This window comes from Eretmochelys imbricata, chromosome 1 (assembly GCF_965152235.1).
Source record: "Eretmochelys imbricata isolate rEreImb1 chromosome 1, rEreImb1.hap1, whole genome shotgun sequence".
NCBI classification, from domain to species: domain Eukaryota; kingdom Metazoa; phylum Chordata; order Testudines; family Cheloniidae; genus Eretmochelys; species Eretmochelys imbricata.
In genome coordinates this window covers 163819114-163838118 of record NC_135572.1, presented here as the reverse complement: position 1 = coordinate 163838118, position 19005 = coordinate 163819114, and the positions used below count along the sequence as shown (strand labels likewise).

At 43.2% G+C, this 19005-nt stretch overlaps 1 protein-coding gene across 2 annotated transcripts in view; it reads left to right on the top strand.

The window, feature by feature from the left end:
* The first annotated feature begins 1280 nt into the window (after positions 1-1280).
* Positions 1281-19005, top strand: part of DOP1B (DOP1 leucine zipper like protein B) — a 94386-nt gene continuing 76661 nt past the window's right edge. For both annotated transcript variants that reach the window (XM_077818766.1, XM_077818757.1), the window contains exons 1-2: positions 1281-1417; positions 6572-6746. In XM_077818766.1, the coding sequence (XP_077674892.1) occupies positions 6609-6746 (138 nt within the window). In that variant the 5' untranslated portion in view covers positions 1281-1417; positions 6572-6608. The remainder of the gene's footprint in view (positions 1418-6571; positions 6747-19005) is intronic.

Sequence of the window (19005 nt, the reverse complement as noted above, 5' to 3'; positions counted from 1 at the left end):
AGGTATGTCCCTGACTGGATCCTGAGTTCTGGAGGTGCAAAGGTGACAGAAAGGCCACTCTACCGGCTGCTCCTTCCTAGGCTTCACCACTTGCAAGGTGCTGCCTGTACTTGGCCCTTTTAGGCACTGTTGGCAAGCCAGTAGGCATCCAGCCTTATTGTAGAGTAGTGGTTCTACACTTTTCTGTCAGATACCCCATCTCATAAGAGAGGCAGAGCCTCTTCTAGACTTGCTCTCCTCCTCACACTTCATTGTTGGGTTCTCAGAAATGTTCCCTTCAGCAAACCAATAGAAATGGCATTGGACTATTACTTTTTGTAGTGCTAACAAGGCCAATTCAATCAGGGTGGATGTGGCCCATTCCCAACAGTTGACAAGAAGGTGTGAGTATCCCTCTGTTGATATTCACCTTTTCTTGTCAACTGTTGGGAATAGGCCACATCCACCCGGATTGAATTGACCTCCTCAGCAGTGCACTGACTCCCCCCCCCCCCCCACACACACACACGGTAAAGCAACTCCCACCTTTTCACCTGATGTAATATATATACCTGCCTATGTATTTTTCATTCCATGCATCTGATGAAGTGGGGTTTAGTCCACGAAATGTCTAGGCCCAGATACATTTGTTATCTCTAAGGTGCCAGAAGGATGCCTCTTGTTTTCGCTGACACAGACTAACACAGCTACCCTTCTGAAATCTGACTCCCCAGTGATCGCTGTTTCTATTGTGCCGATTATGTCACTGCTGATCATTTCAGCAGGCGGCGTTGCTGTTGCTTGTGTTACAGGAACAACGCCCCTCTGCACAGGTGGCCTTGGCACCTGCTCCGCAAGATGCACTACCCACCGCAGAGCGAGCGGGCGTGAGAGATCGGCGCTGGGACCGGCTTGAACGAGCGCAACCCCGCAGCAGCGTCCCGAGGGTCGACCCCGGCTTTGCGTGCAGCGGCAGGAGCGGGGGCGCTCGGGTCCGCTGCGCTTCCTCACCTTCGCCGACAGGTGGCGCCAGATACACAGGCAGGCTACCGGAATGTACCACTTACCCTGGCCCTACGGGGGGGGAGGGTAATACGTCTCAATGTAATCATCATGAATCCGAGCAGCTCCACATCCCTGACAGCGGGGAAGAGGGAAGGGGAAGGTGGACCGGACTTCCTCATTTCCGGCGGCTGAGGCTCCCCCCTCGCCAGTCCAGGATGGTATTGCCCGAGCTGGCCGCTGCGGAGCCGCCCGGGCTGGGCAGGCAGGCGGGTCCCCGAGCTCAGGAGCGAGACCCCGCCCGGTTACCGTAGAAACGGAGGGACTTCCCCCTCGCCCTGGCCCCGCCCCGGACACGGACACGGACACGGACAAGTAGCTGGGAAGAGGCAGCAGCAGCGTCCGCGCCCGGCCGGAGCCGCCGCCGCCTCGCCAGGTGGGTCCTTGGGGCCCCTGCGCCGCCCCACCCCGCTCTCCCTGCCACCGCCTCCCGCCGCCCCGGCCGGGACCCACAAGGAGAGCGGTGTGTGCCCGCCCCCCCCTTGCCAGCCAGTGCGGGGGTGAGTGTGAGAGTTGTGTGTGTGTGTGCGCAAAGGGGGCTCGTGTGTACAGGGGAGTGTGTGTGTGTGTGTCTAGGGTATGTGTGTAAAAAGACCAGGAGGACTTGTGGCACCTTAGAGACTAACAAATTGATTTGAGCATAAGCTTTCGTGGGCTACAGCTCACTTCATCGGATGCATACTGTGGAAAATACAGTGGGGAGATTTATATACACAATACGCAGCCCCATGCTCTGGGTCTCGCTGTGCCTCCAGTTGCTAGAACAGGGGCTGGATCATCCGGTAATTGCCCTGTTCCCTTTATTCCCTCTGAAGCACCAGGCACTGGGCTCTGTGAGAAGACAGCCTATTGGGCTAGATGGACTATTGGTCTGATCCAGTATGGTCATTCTTGTGTGTGTGTATACCTATGTATGAGAAGCAGGGGATCTGTGTGTCTGTGTCGGGGAGGGAGGATGTATGTATGTACACGCCTATTCTAGTGCAGAAGTGCAGACTGTCTGAGATGCTGCAGCTCACACCCTCCCCTCCCTGCAGCATTGGCAAGCTGTTGTAACAGCTGTGGTCTTTGCCATAGTGCCTGGCTATTAGATGCTGCGGGGGAGGGCTGTGTGGGCCCTGTTTGCTGCATAGATGCTGCAGGGTTTCCTCCTCCAACGGTACCCACTGACTTAGGGTGAACTTCTGCCCAAAGCACGGTGTCTAGTCTGGCACCCAGGAAAAGGGAGCCCCTGATTCCTGGTGAGCAAAAGTGCCCTGCCGTCTGCACAGTGATGCATGGTTGGAACTTGGCGTGTACACTGCATTGTCATTATTAATAGGGGAAATGGAAAGAGAACAGAGAAACTTAAACCAAGTTATGGTGTGTTTGGACAAAAACATTCTTGTTTATCAAGCAAATGTTTATCTATAGGGATCAGCCACAAATATTAAAGGTACATCTCAGGTTAAAAGTAATATTTTAAAACCAAATGTATTTTCTTGTCTCTCTTTCATCAAAGATAGATAAAAATGGGAGGAAATGTCTCAATTACTTTACATAATTTATTCAGTCTATGTACTTTTTCATTGATCTTATCTTTAACTATGAAAACAGGCTGGTCAAATTTCACTTTTATTCATCAGTGCTGGGGTGTTTTAAAAGCAAGCTTTTGTCATTTAAAGAAATCACAGATTTTGATTCATAATATGATTTTTAAAACTTTTTTTTTAGTGTAATCTACTGTGTTGACGCAGTAGATTAAAGTAAAGAGCAATACAGTGAGGTAGCAAGAGATTAAAGTAAAAGAATAGAGAATTCATAAGGAAATAAAACTAAAGCCTTTACTCCAGTATATTAGATTCTAAGGTAAGATAATTCTGAAAGTAGTAAATGATGCAAAACATGGATCATTTAATACTTTTTTTTCAACAATAGTCTTATAATGAAACAATTGGATATGTCTGATACAAAACAAAAGCACAAAAAATGTCAGTTAAGGTGTTACTCCAATAGTGAGCACATCAGTATAGTAATAATCTCCACATCCTATTGTGCCTACAGGTTGAAGTATAGTCCTAAAATTGTCACATTAATCTTTAATATTTTAAGGTAGGATTTATAGAGTAAATTTTAATGTATTAGTTTACAAATTAAAATGGGGCTTTCTAGCAATGGAATGTGGGCTTTAGGGTCACCAATAAAAAGTATTATTTAATTACTTGTTGCTGTCAGAGTATTTTCTTGTATAATACAATCTTGCCTTCATTCAAATATTATTTTGCAGTTATTAAAATTGAATGTAAATTTGTTGACATCTAGCTACACAACTCAAATTGACTTCAGACGTCAATAACAGGAGTAAATAACATTTCCCTATTTATTTTCTCCACAAGACACATTACTGTGCTTTTGGATAAATACCCTTATTATTTCTGAAATTGGCGTGCATTGTGGAGGTACTTTATATAGGATGAGAGTGTAACTACTAAACATTTAAGTACAAAAATGGATTCTTGATGGCAAATGGTCCATTGAGAGAAATAGGTACATCTTTATAATTTGAAAATGATTTGTGATTCCATGAAAATCAGTCACTGTTAAATGTGTTTATAATTTGATCATAAAGTGTTCGGCTGAATAAATTCCAATCCAAATATACTCAGATGCAGTTTTATACCAGGAAAATTGTGCAGTTCTGCTGGTATAGCTGTGTCCACACGAGGTGTGTTTTGCAAATATAGCTATTATTTGTAGTTTGTATTTTCTATATTACCTCAGAGTACAGTGACACTAGGATGCAGGACTAATCACAATTAGTATAGCAGTGCAAGTACCCTGATTCTAGTAGTTAAAGCTGGCATTGCTATGTTTAGCATCACTCTAGACAATTCTAACTTATAAAGCATGTAATACAATGAGAGAGAGAATTGGGCCTGAAAAAGGTAAACTCTCTTTTAAAAAAAAAAAAGGCATTCTTTATTTTAAGTAATAATAAATAAAGTTGCTTGCATACTATAGATCAGTGGGGTTATCTACACTTAAAGTGTTACAGCTGCCTCACCGTAGCATTTCAGTGTAAACACTAGCTACACTTATGGGAGGAATTCTCCTGTGAGTGTAAGTAATCCACCTCCCTGCTGTCTACATGGGGCTTTAGATTGGCTTAAATATGCTGTTCAGAGGTTTGGATTTTTCACACTCCTGAGCAATGTCATTTTGCCGACCTAATTTTCTAGTGTAGACCAAGCCCAAGTGTCATAGTCATAGAATTTAAAGCCAGAAGGGACTACCAGATCATCTAGTCAGACCTCTTGTATATCACAGGCTAGAAACATAACCCAGCAACTGAAATTAGACCAAGGTATTACAACTCTCAGACTAAACTGTTATGTGCCATAGGCAAAGGATGGGAGGGACCAAGTTGCACCAGTGCCCATGGCCCCTGCAGTGGCAGGGACTTGATTAAGTGAGATTTACCCAGATGAATCTAGCAAGCAACCCACATACATATGCTCTAGAGGAAGGTGGAAAAACCCTTATGGCACTGCCAGTCTGATCTGGGGGAGAATTCCTTCCTGACCCCCACATATGATGGGTGATCAGTTGGACTGTGAGCACGTGAACAAGAACCAACCAGCCAAGCACCTGAGAGAGTGAATACTCAGTACCTCCTCAGAGTACCAGCCTCCCCCATCCAGCATCCTGTCTCCAGCTGGTTATCTCCGATGCTTCAGAGGAAGGAGACCAAAAAACAGAATATGTTGAGGTGGAGTAGAGGGAAATTCCTTCCTGACCTCTGCAGGTGATTGGTTGAAGCCCTGAAGCGTGAGATTTTTAGGAACATCTGACTTGATTCAGAAGAGACACTCGGAACTGCTGAGCCCTGTCTCCCCCTTCTTCCCCTCCCTTCCCCCCGTTATCACAAGCAACCCTATTGTACAAGCCCACTCACAAATTTTTCCAGTCATAAAGTACCACTGCTGAATAGATAGATTTGAAACAGCATATGTCAGAGATCACGAGGGAACTTTTAAGGTGTAAGAGCGGGGTCCACATGGAGAGCTAGTACACAACACGCTGAAGTGTTGTAGATTTATATCCCAGCTTGCTGCGCAGTAAGTGTATGTTTAGACATAGCCTGGATGGATGTCAGATAATTTTGCTTTTTAACTTAACTGACAGTGAGGTAGTAACCACATCCTTCTTCCTGTTTTCATGCATTTCTATTTGAAGATTAAAAAATGGGTTTGAAAGATGAAATATAAGTAAGTTGTGTTATAGTTTCAAGTGTTTGTTCATAATTTGCCACTTTCTAAGGCCATATATTCATTGGAGAGGGGAAGAAAGGGTGTATTCTTAACTCAACCTAGTTAATTCAACATAAAATCCTAGAGAAAAGCAGGTAGTTTGTAGTTTTCATATGTGTTAAGAGGTTGGGTTACAGCTCCACCAGCCAACATGTGAAAATTACAGATTGCCTGGTCTTCTCTATCACCAATTAAGGAAAGACCTTTTTTGTAGTGAAGATGAAGCCTAATGTATTCACTGCCTAGAAACTTCATTAATGCAGAGCTAATATTGACTGGCGGTGCCATTACCTTTCCAGAATGTTGAATGCACTTGTACTTAAAGCTCTGCTGGTGGAGGGGGAAAGGCTTTATCTTTGATGGAGGGAAGAATAGAACTTGTCCCTTAACTACCAACATTTTAAAGAATAAGTTGATTAGAATTGTTTTCAGATACAGACTTATTTTAATGACTAAAGTAGGAGCCTCTCACTGAACATTTTTTAGTGAGTTTGTCAGTATTGCCAATCCCAGCTGTTTGAAACTTGAATCAGGAGCCTCAGAACTATGAGATGGGTCTAAAAATCATGAGATTCTAAAAAAATGTGTTTTATGTTCTTTCAACTTACTTCTGGTTTTTGAGCCTTTGGTATGCACTCAGGTAATGTTTTAAGGCTTTGTTCTACAACCATGAAGACTCAAAACTTTTTTTAAAAAGTGAGAACTGATATTCTCACTTTGCACAACTCCAGGAGCTGGGATTTTAAGAGAAACACTAAATATTGTGAGACTTCAAATAAAATCATGCAAGTTGGCACATAGTAGAAAATCATGCTTTAGTGTGAATTTTTAACTTTCTGTTGCTGCAGGTAATGCCATCGATTACTATAGCTGAAAAAATAGGAAAAATATCTTCCTCTCCTTCCCTTATTCGTCCCCAGTTTATTTACTTTGTGTATAATGAGTTCTTCTGTGTAGTGACTCTCCCCTACTGGTACTGTATAAAAGAATCACTCAGACATAGGAGAGAGCATTTCTAAAAATAGGAAACTGTGACTGAAAAACCACGAAAGTTGGCAATGGGAAATTGGTGTCATGCCTTAAATTACTTTTAACTCAGTTTTTTAAATTAAATAAATTGTTTACAGTTCCCTTTCAAACATGTCTGCATACTTACTACACCCTTGCAATCTTTGCAGGTGTAGGCTTTGTCAATATTTAATTCTTGGTTAATTTTTCATAACAGTGTGTATTCATTTTAGTTTGCCAGGTAGTTTTGGCTTGCTATGAGAACCTAAGATGGATCCAGAAGAGCAGGAGCTGTTCAGGGACTACAGATACAGAAATTATTCTTCAGTGATTGAAAAAGCTTTGAGGAACTTTGAATCTTCAAGCGAATGGGCAGATCTCATATCTTCACTTGGCAAACTCAATAAGGTATTCTATCTTGGAAGTGTTTTTGTTTTGTTTTGTTTTTTATTAGGGTTACCCTTTATTGCTGGCTTTGAGACTAGGACAGCTAAAGATCTCTTTAATAATGTGTCGAAGCCCAGAAAACAACTTAGGGAACAATTATAGGTTGACAAAATAGTGGGAAGTTTGTTTTTAAAAAACAAAAAATTCCAAGGGCTTTTTCAGTTAATGCAGAATTCCCCCAGGAGTAATAGCTGCATCACTGCATGTGTGCAGAATTCATGTCCATTGCAGAAATGACTTTCTGACAGGGAAGCTTCAAGAGTGGTTACGTGCCCCTTCCCAGGAGCAGGGCATGTCATTTTGGGCGCCTGGAGCAGCCAGCGGAGAGGTAAATTGTGTGGCTGGGTACGCCCTGACTGGGGCCAGTTAAACCAATCTGCCCAATCCCTGTGCATCCAGACCCTCTATACCAGACACACACCTGCCAAGCCTCACCCAGAGCCTCCCTGCACCGGAGCCCCACTCTCCTGGCCCTCCCTAGCCCCACCTGGGGCTCCTACCTTGCACTGAGCTCAGCTGATAGTTCTGACTCAGGGTGGGTGAGGAGTTCACTTCCCCTGCATGGAATGGCCAGGACCGGGTACACTTACCCCCAGAAACCTCTCCTGGCTCCGCAACCCTCCCCCCTTGCTTCCTGCCCCCATCGCTCCTCAGCCATGGGGGGGGGAGAGGAAATTGTATGGGGAGCTGCTCCCTTGTCTGCCCAACCCTTGTGCATCTGGACCCCTTGCACCCGAACCCCCACCCCACCTAGCCCCACCTTCTCTGCACCAGCCCTCCCTGCCAAGACCCACTCCCCCTGCACCCAGACCTCCACCCCTGCACCCAGACCACCGCCTGCTGAGTTCCCCACATTCAAACCCCTTTCGTGACGAGCTCCAGCCCCAGCTGCCTGGACCCCCAGTCCACTGACCCCAACCAGGTGCACCTGGACCCCCACCTCACCAAGTCCCACTCCCCAAGCATCTGCACCACCCCAGTGACCTCCCTCACCGAGCCCTATCCCCCCCTACACCCACACTCACCCTGCTGAGCCTTAACCACCTTCACTTGGACCTCCATGCAGAGTCCCATTGCCTCAGAACCCCGCAACAAGCCCTGTGCATCCAGATTTCACCCGGACTCCTGACCGAGCCACCTGCACCCAGATTGCCCCACACAGAACCCTCTCACCCCACACCAAGCCCCTCCACACTTGGATCTTGCCAGGCTGCACCTGTCTGCCCACATCTGGTGCGCCTGGTATGGAGGGGCAAGGCCTCAGGGTGTTTCTGGGGCAGGCCCGGCCATTGCGCTGTGTCAGGGTCAGGTGCAGCCTCACCACCAAGTCTGTGTCTTGGGAGGGGGCTGCAGGGTGATCTCCCACCTCCATGCAGCCAGTGGACTGCTCCCCACTGCCATGCTGGAGCCTCCACATTTATTTATTGACAAATAAAATTTGCAGATTTTTAAAATATTGTGCTCAATTTTTAGTTTTTTGGTGCAGAATTCCCTCAGGAGTAAACTATTGTAGTAATTTTTATATACACAGGAGGAAGAAGATTATCTGTATATATAGGAGGAGAAAATGAGAAATCTGTGTATCTCATTGCAAGGGATACAGTTGAAGCAGGTGTGGAAACTGCAGAGCTCCAAGTTCAGATGTGTCCGCAAAAGCCCGCAATGTAGATGCAGTTATACTAGCAAAACTGCACATTTACTAGTATAACCTTCTTTGGCTACATTGTGTAAACCTTACTAACAGATCTCCACAGCTGTGCAAAAAGTGGAGTTAGTAGGTTTACTAACTGCCTTCAGTGTGTGCTGTCTTCAGAAGAGAGAAGTTGGATGGTGCTACCTGGGCTGCATGAGTTATCAGTTATACCCTCGCATCCTCAGCAAACCTTCATCGTTTTTTTGGACTGATAGGCTAGTCCCTGCTAGAGAGAGAGGTTGAATGGAATGGCCAGGAGAACTTGGGACCTTCAGAGAGTTCCACTGATCATTTCCAGATGTCACTGGGCACTTGCACGTGGAGGGAGATGAGCTCTGATCTTTTACCTTGGCTAGTCTTGCTCACTGGGGCCAGCTGACATCTACTAGCTGAAAACTCTTGCTCAGATATGTAACTGACAAAACATGCAGCAGTATAGTGCAAACCAAACAAAAAGCTTTTATCTGTTACGTCAGTCCATCTGCCCTGGTATTTTTTAGACTTAATCTTCTTAGGGTTATAAAAATTACCGGATCATACCAGTGGTTCATCTAGTCTTGTATCTTGTCTGAGGCTATAGACTATACCAGATGCTTCAGCGGAAGGTCCAAACCACCTATTGATGGAAAATTACAAAATAATCTGCTTGTAAGGAAAGTTTCCTCTTGCCTAAGCAGTTACTAGCTGTCTTATGCCTGAAGATAATTATTAATTACTGTTTAGTTCCAGGAGTGCCCATGGAGTGTCTGGTGTTTTCCTTATATAGGCAGTGCAGTCCCCTGGGTAGGGATTTTATAACCTAAAGACACATACCAGGTAGTGCGGAGGGAAGCAACAAATATTGCTGTGTTAATAGATGTATTTTTAAAATGGACATGAAAATTTATACTCCGTTATACTCTATGAGCATGACAGTGTTGCTTAACAGCAAGTTTCTTGGCGTCGTGACAGGTGGGCCTTCAGGAGGAACTCGAATGTGAAAAGAATGGGGAGCTTTGCTGACAAGCTCAGGGAGATCCTTCCTGCATACTGGGTAGCATGAGTGATGGCAAGGAGATGTTTGGGAGAAGCATCAGAATTAATATCTCTTAACTTTTTAATCTTCTCTTATTTCATGTAGTTATCAACGTTCTTATATTTTGATTGATTTAGATTCTGTTAAGCTCTTGGCTTCACGGATTTTTGCAGTAGTGAATTCCACAAGATAATTGTGGGGGTGGGTGTATAAACTTGTTGCCATTCAACTTCATTGTAATCTCCATTTCTTCCTGTATTAAGAAGGTAAACTGGTGCCTGTGGGGATGAGGGGTAAAGGGAAGAAGAAGTAGCTCTCCACTACCCCTCCTCCAGCTTCGTGGCTGTGGTGAAGCAAGGGGAGAAAAGAGCTCTATGCAACTCTAGCACTCTTTTCCACCCCCTGCTGTGTTTTTTTTTTTTTTGTGCTTCTCCTCTGTGTATATCTCCAATGTCTCACTCTGCTGCTGCTTAGTCTTATCAAGCAGTAGCAGCATGAAGCTGATGTGGTTCTTTGCAATTTCATTGTTGCCCCCAGGGTTCTGAATAGCAGCAGTGAAGCCGACTCGACTTCTGTTCATTTTAGTCCGTTGCTGCTTGACAAAACTGCAACAGTGGTACTAGAGTAGTCTGTAGACTGAGAAATACAGCACTACCTCATTTAATGTTCTTAATACGCTTATTGCAACCGTAAGGATTAGAGATCCCTGTGATAATACTGCAACCACGTGCAGTATTTTTGGGCACCATGTTGTATTTTGTTTTAATGTGTGAATGTGAAATAGCCATTATATTGAGACGGGCTAGACATTATTAGCTGTAAAATATTCATAGCCCTTGGTATCAGTGTGAGTGATACGTATTTGTGTGTTTTTAAGGGGGGGAGGAGCTTTGAAGCTTGGCCTGGGGAGTTATGGGAAGGACTGATTTTATCTGTTTTCAGGAGACTGGGGGACAAAACAAGTTTTTGTTGTTGTTGTTGGTTTGTTTTTTTTTTTTTAGTAAAAAGATGACTTTAAACAGACACTTTGATTTTGATTCAACAAATGGACAAAACTTTCTGTCCAAGAGGTAAGACTTCAATCCTTGCTGAAGGGTTAGAAGTAGGGTGACCAGATAGAAAGTGTGAAAAATCAGGACGGGGTGGGGGGTAATAGGCGTCTATATTTAAAAAAAAAAAAAAGCCCCGAATATCGGGACTGTCCCTATAAAATGGGGACATCTGGTCACCCTAGTTAGGGGGAATGTTGGTCTACCAGATGCCCCAAGTGAAAGATGGGCGATTCCTGGTGTGTTTAGTGAGCATTACAATCCTTTTATTGTTTGTTTTTTTCCTTGTGATGCTTTTGCCCTAAGAATAAGTGTGCTTGTTTAGAAAGAGCTTTACCAGTAAATCACACCTTTCATAGTCCTTGGAGAGAAAGCTCATCCTAGATGCTGGCTTTAAGGCAGACTGGGTAGTTGTGGATATCACAGAGTATGTCACAGGCAGCTGTTCAGCCTTAAAATCCCCTGTCAGAAGGGAGTAGGACACAGGACCCTGCGCAGAGACAGGTGACAACTGGAGGTCTGAGACCTGACTAGGTGCTCCTGGAGTGGACCCTGGAGGAGCAGTATAGGTGCAGTTCCCCTGAAACGGTGAGAATTCATTTTTTATAATGAAAGCTTAAAGTCTGTGGAAATTGGTGATTTATGACCCCGTGATTGCCAGGGAAGACTTTCCATTTGTCACTTACAAGTGGATTTTTCAAGCACTACTGTAGAAAATAAGGTACTATGTTTATAAAAGGTCTATTCCAAATACATGGAAGTGGACTGTGTTAATTACCAAAAATTAAATGCTGACACCTTCGTCAGTGTTTTAAAGACTTGCTTTGTTTCGTGGGAAAACTATGAAAAACGTTTCAATTATAGATAAGTCTCCATATTTCTCTTTAGCATGAAAATGGGATCTTTGTTGCTTAGAATTTTATGTGTTCTTTGTCCTTATGTATCACTTGAAAACATAATCCTTGTTTGATGTAAGTGCATTTCATGAGATTTAAACAGCTTATTTCCTATACTGTGGATGCACACTATGACCAGACTTAAGAGTCCAATTAAATTTGAGTGTTATAAAAATAAATCCTGTATCCTTATTCCCTTAATCTATTTTGTATAATCGAAATATACAAGGTCTTGTGGAAAGATTATTTCACAGCAGTGATTTTGACAAACTGTTCATGAGGCTTTTATACCTTTTTAGTTCACTGTGTATTTTTAGAAATAAGGTTATTCTTTTCTCATTCCTATTCTCGAGTAGTGCTTTTACCAGCATTTTTATTGTCTATATACACGTGTGTTAACTGCTAGGAAAATATTGTTTTGTTGCTAACTAACAAAATGAATGCCGGTATTTAGAATGTTCAGTACAGATTGCAGTGTACAGGGTTTGGTAATCCCTTTTTTTTTTTTTTTTTTTAATAGTCCTGGTGCCAAAATGTAATTGTGCTATTGCAGATTTTGCCTTTGTGTGCTAACAGAATGGGGTGAGGTTCTGTAAAGTTACTGCTGATAGAAGCGAACAGCAGTTTTTGTCTGGAAACTGGTGCTGGTTCATTATGTGTGGGCATATCAGTAAAGTTAGTGCTTTTAACATACATGTTCATAGCCAAAATATCTTTAATTAAATGATCTAAAATTGTGTTATGCAGAGTTAGGGTTGCCCAATGATAGTTTGTGCCCTTCGAAAATGTAAAGTTCAGCAAAATTCAGACTTCTGAAAACCAGGAAATACGAGGTATTTTACAATATAAAATATCCATCCAATCTTACCTCTGTCCCCTGGAACTGGCAAGAGCCACTGGGATCTATCTGCATGCATTCCAGCTGCAGTCCCCGTGTTAGGTGTAGCTGTGCTGGTTGGTGCAGATGTGTTTGTGATATGAGGAGATCTGGGATTTAGTTTGAGGAGCATCACAGAGCTGTCATTGAGATGATGTGAGGAGTTGTGTGATCAAAGAAAAGAGGTGCATGTGTACCTTGAGGTTCCAGTCTGGCATCATTTCAATATGGAATTGTGTAGGCTGTGTCAGGAGAAGGGCACTGGGGTGGTCTTGCTATGGGTATTGTCAGTAGTGATGAGATAGGAGAGCAGTCTATGGATTTAATGGTGGGTAGGGGAAAGCATAGGTTTAGGTGGTATCCTGTGTGCATGTGTGAAGGGGGTTGTAAATTGTTAAATTTAACAAGTTTGGTATTCTTTCAGGGGAGTAAAAAGAAAAGGAGTACTTGTGGCACCTTAGAGACTAACCAATTTATTTGAGCATGAGCTTTCGTGAGCTACAGCTCACTTCATCGGATGCATACCGTGGAAACTGCAGCAGACTTTATATACTCTGTATGTATATAAAGTCTGCTGCAGTTTCCACGGTATGCAACCGATGAAGTGAGCTGTAGCTCACGAAAGCTCATGCTCAAATAAATTGGTTAGTCTCTAAGGTGCCACAAGTACTCCTTTTCTTTTTGCGAATACAGACTAACACGGCTGTTACTCTGAAACCTTTCAGGGGAGTAGGCACAGTGTAGAGAGCAGCCGTCCAGTACAGTAAAAAGGCAGAGTATGTGTATGTGTGTTATGGTATTTTGTGGCATCTCTCAAAGAGGGCATACTTCAGGTTACGTGTGTGTTCTCTTTAAGTCTGTATTTCCTGGTTTTCAGAAGTTTGAGTTTTGATAAACTCCTTGTTTTAAAAGGCCACAAACTATCAGAAAAGGCAACCTTAACTCTGTGTTAATTAAGCTTTTTGCAATTTAGTTTTCTAGGATTGGGGAGGGGGGATTGGGTTTTTTTGTTTTTGTTTTTTTGGATAAACGTATATTCATAGAAGTTAGTGGCCATTTAGGCAGTTGTAGTTCTCACCTCAGTATGCAGTTGATATACTATTGTGGCTGGATAGTATTCAAAAGACATAGCTTTTATACAGTGCTTTTCACCAATAGATCTCAAAGAACTTTATTTCACCTGTTTCCCATATATAAATTGGGAATAAGGAAGTGACTTGACCAAGGTCACCCAGCAGGCCAGTGGCAGAGACGGCAGTTGTCATCTCCATGTGATGGTCTCAGCTAAATGAGAACCTCCCAGGGAGATGAATACAACCTGAAATAGCCACTCTGAGATGTGTGATCTGCTTGATTGGAGAGAGACTGATGTGTCAAGCATGCCCATTCTCAATTCCTCATCCCAGTGTTAACAGTGTGTTCTTGGTACATGCTCCTAGCACGTCTGTTCTCACCTCCTCGCCCACAAGGACATTACTTCTCCAGATCCTGGCTCACATGGGGACAGAGACCCCCAGATCACATAGATGTAAGGTGTGGGGTTCAGACCCCCTCCCAAAAAGGCAGGTCCCCACAGAACCTGGCTCACATGATGGGGGTCAGACCACCATAGATGGGCAGGGCCCCTTGGCTCCTGGCACACACAAGAGGGCAGGGACTGAGGTTCGAACACTCCCAGAGGGGCAGGGACCCCCAATCCTATGGAGGGATAGGAAGAGGGACTCCCTAGAAAGTTAACACCCCCCGAGAACCTGGCTTACATAAGGAGGGGCATAGAAGGGGGTCAAACTGCTATACCTGGGTCCCCAGATTCTGGTGTGCACAAAAGGGGAGAGTGTAGGGCTCACAGGCACTCCTGCTCCTATTCCCTGCCCCCTTCCCCTTGTCACTCACCTTCATGTCTCTTTCCCAATGTCCCTCCCTCTCACCTGAGGCACCACCCCCTCACACCATTCCTCCTCCTCCTCCACCCTCTACAATGGCCCTCCCCTGTCAGCAAGCACGTTTAATTTTGTTTTACAAAAATACTTTGTTCTCCAAAAAAATTAAAAAAAACCCACAATTCTGATGGAGATGGATTTTTAGCAGTAGGTCTTCTGACCTTTTCCAGATTTTTGCATGAGGTGGGACTCAGGCTCACACTGGCTGGGTAGGTCAAGTTCAAAGGACTGCTGGTTGTTCTCTTAAGCCATCCAAGCCGCTTAAAACTTTCAGGGCTAAAAACCCTGTTAACTCTTCTGTCCACACATGCTCATTTGTTTGGTGCAACATCAAGAACTTCAGAGGCTGATGATCCAAACTAAAGAGCTAAAGTCTTTGGTTAATAGCATTGTATCTGATTTTCTCCAGAGGGCTAGTGAGTGGCATGAACCCTGTTGGGGTAACTCTCAGGTGTCTGAGATCCTGGTGTGATGATCTCAGCCCTTGTTTGATCTCTCTCTGGGCAGCAAAATTCATTGCCAGAACATGTCAGCTTTAAGAAAAGCTATATCTCAGGAACCTTCTGCTCAAATGGCCTCCAGTTTGGATCACTGACCAAACCCCGAGGTTCATCTGATAAGCCACACAAGAAACACGAAAGTGGTGTGGGTTTTTTAAAGAGGCTTTCTGCTTTTGGAGTGTCATATCAAAACTGAAAAAATATATATATATATTTAAAATTTGTATCAAGTTATCCTCAGGGAGAGGCAGGGATAGCTGGTGGTGGTAGTTGTTTTTAGTAGTAAATACTCTCAAAGGCTCCATTTCAGGTTGCAATCCATTATGCTAGGTTCTGTACAAGCATAAAAAGAGAGAATCCTTGTGCTGAATGGCTTATGGTTGTGGAATATGCCAAACTGTTCTCACTGTTTCTTATTCACCCTGCTCTTTGATTCAATAACTTTTGATAGATCCATTGGGAAAACCATTTTGGCTCTGGTTGACCAGACTACCAATGAGTGCAGTTGGTAAGCTAGCAACAGAAGCTTCACAGCGGAGGTGGATGATGGTGATTGTTGTTCATGTGCACGTTTCTGATTGTGATCTGGCAGCAGCAGAATCTTCAATTGCTGATGGGAGGTAGGGTGGAGAATTTGGCTAGCATTTCCCCCCCGTCCACTCTATAGCAATGGTGCTTACCTCTGTATTGGTAAAGTATATTGGAACAATAACAGAACCGAATAATGTTTGAGCTCCATGACTAATACCTCTACCAATTGTGCAATGCTAGGGTGACCTCGGATTTAGAATATGCTACCATACATAAAGCTGAATAAGTTTGGAAGGAAGGGGAATTTTTGTGGCCACTGGTGATATTTTTACTTGAGCCGTGGGGGGGGCAGAAAGGCTGGTGCAAAATGAGGCAGAACTTCGGAGAGACAGAAGGCAAACTCTTCAGAAACAAGCTCCTTTTCCGTGGCCTTGTAGGATCCCCTCCAACAAGCCTTTCAGTTAGTAATGCCTCAGGAAAGGAACAGGGAGTGGCAGAACTTATGCCCCACGCTTCCATGCTACCCTCCATTTATTTTCTTGCAGGAGTAACACTGACTGCAGGCATAAATCTTCCACCATCCCTAGTTGGATATAATCTTTTTGATATGGCAGCATAGACAAAGTCATCTTTCTCACTTGCTCCCCAGCAGGTATAAGTTTTTCAGTGCCAGAACATGTGCCTCACCTCTTCCTGGTCACAGCGTACACATTTAAGTTCTGCCATCAGAACTAGTTAGCTCACAAACACGCAAACCTACTCCAACTAAACTGACAAAGGTTAAAGCTTACAGAAAATCATATTACACTGATTGCACTCAGACCCGGTGATGGCTAGACATTAAGCATCTAGATAGAAGATTCCATGTTTCACTGTTTTTTAAAATGGTTTCTAAAGAGAAGAAATTCCAAAACACACAATCATATGTATTTTATAGTTCAAGAAATAATATAAATACTGTAATTCAAGCATTTCTAATCAGTTTTGAAGCAAGTTTAAAAAAAGTTGGAGGTGGGACGAATCAGTTTTCCTGGGAAGATTTCTGAAAGCCCCAAATATGAAGGTACTGGGACAGGTTGTAAATACATACTCTGAGAACATTGTAGTAAATAGTGCCATCCTGAACTCTGTAAAAAGGATCTTGTAGAGACCATTTAGGCTATACTCCTGGCTCCTGTGAGATCCTCCTGAGGAGGATGTGATGAGCAAGCCCACATTCTTCAGGTTATAGCAATATTATGGCTCCCTCTGAGAGATGAGGGAATCATAGACAAAGACATAAATACTGTAGCTTGAAGACGAGATTAATTCTATATAGGAAGCATTCCACTGTTGCCTTTTTTACAGCTCAGGGCAGCAGCGCCTGTTTCCCAGTAGTGGTCCAGCCCCCTTGCCCTTGCCTTACTTGGGTGGAGGCCACTGCTGCTTTCCTTTGTGACGTGTATTTCCAGGGTAAACAGTTCCCTGCCTTTGCTGTTTTGTTCTCTGCGAAAGACAGTCTGCCTAAGCAGGTCCCTTCAGAGATAATTAATTGTGTAATTGCCACAGTTATAAGTTGTATCGCTATTCTTTCAAAGCAAGCATATTTTATTCGTAAGGTAAAAGCAATACACAGAAAACATTTAAAATAATAAAAGAACCTACACTGTGCTAATAAGCTTACTAGAGATCACCCTAACTCTAGCATGGGCTCTGGCAGGAGCAGTCCTTCAGAACCCCACCCAGGGGTTTTCTTGTGGTTTCAGGTTCATCGTAGCTTCAGCTCAGAACAAGAATCCAGTCTTATGGGGCCTTGGTCGGACAAAGTATTTCCAAACCTTCCCTAAGGATGGGGGGCCCTCTGGGGACCAGTCTGTCTGCTTGCTGAATCAGAACAAAAACCCGGAGTCAGTTTAAACTTAAATTACTTATCCCAATGTCCTTTCTTTGTCAGTTGATCTCTAGTCTAGAGAATCCGGTTTGAAGCTTCGAAAGGTAATCCAGCCAGATAATGGGTTCCCTCCCCAGGGTGAAGCTTCAAAGGGCTGATAACCAGAGGCATTCCATTAGCATACCCCACCTCCCTAAAAAAAAGTTGCCACAATAACACAAAAAGAAAAGGAGTACTTGTGGCACCTTAGAGACTAACCAATTTATTTGAGCATAAGCTTTCATGAGCTACAGCTCACTTCGTTGGATGAAGTGAGCTGTAGCTCACGAAAGCTCATGCTCAAATAAATTGGTTAGTCTCTAAGGTGCCACAAGTACTCCTTTTCTTTTTGTGAATACAGACTAACACGACTGTTACTCTGAAACCTGTCACAATAACACAGAGACAATTGCATTTTTAATACAATGAAGTTAAATGATACAATGATGTTAAACTTAATTCAGCAAAGGTTTATCCACGATAATACAAGACCTTGTCATAGCTATAAAACGTTAACACTGAGGCTCCAGTCCTCTATTGTCTGTAATTTAACCTGCTAACTCACATGAAAACTACAAACCCTGTCTTATGCTCCCCAGATTTTTAATGCTAGGTAAGTACACGTCCCCTCCAGTGAAGAAAAGTCTTTAAGAAAACTAGGAACAGTCAGATTTTTTTCCTTTTAATCAGATCATGAAACATGGTTTATTTAAATAGAACATCAGTATTCCCAATACATGAAGGCAGCGGGCAGGGCTATGGAATGTTAGCTTTAGGTGTTTGTTCTGCGCAGCAATCACAAGTAAACAGCTTCTGGAAGTGGTTTTTAAACTCCTGTTCCTTGTTTACTCTATCCTCACCACTATCTGTGAAAACCATAAAAACTCTTGGCCCCTGTTTTTATAGCAAATGTCTTCAGTGCCTGTTTTCTGAGACCATGTGCGCGTATAGGTGCTACAGCAGCACAGCTGCAGCACCACTGTAGACACTTCCTACATCGACAGGGTTTGTCTATCGATTTTAGATAATCCACCTCCCCAAGAATTATTCCATTGATTTTACTCACGTCAACATCAAGGGTTAGGTGGCTCAACTGTGGCATGCAGTGTGACTTTTTCACTCCCCCGAGCACCATAACTATGTTGACGTAACTTTTTAAGGGTAGACTGGGCCTTAACAGTTGATGAATCATAAGTTTTCAGTTTATTGCCTCTGTCTCAAACAAGTACGTTGTTAATTCTTAATTAGAGCTAATGCTATAAATTAAGAAGAGTGTTCTGTATTATAACCACGATCCACACACTTCTTAATTTATAGCATTAGCTCTAACTAAGAATTAACAACGTACTTGTTTGAGACAGAGGCAATAAACTGAAAACTTATGATTCATCAACTGTTAAGGCCCAGTCTACTCTTAAAAAGTAAGTGTGTGTGTGTGTGTGTGTGTGTAAATATATATATAATCTGATCTCCCACTTGGTTGTTAAACTTCAGCAAAAATTGGTCAGACTGACCTGTGGTGCTATTGTTTAACAATAGCACGCTTTATCACATTGTTCAGTTCAGTACTGTACATGAACATTATTTGTCCTTCAGAAAAAACATTCTGTTTTGAAGTTCTAGGGAATAAGAATGTTTTATGTGTATGACCTTCACCTATCAGCTATAAAGGGAAGATGTTGATATGGTGGGGATTTGCATTTAAGAAGATGAACAGTATATTAGCTAAGTTTCAGAGTAGCAGCAGTGTTAGTCTGTATTCGCAAAAAGAAAAGGAGTACTTGTGGCACCTTAGAGACTAACCAATTTA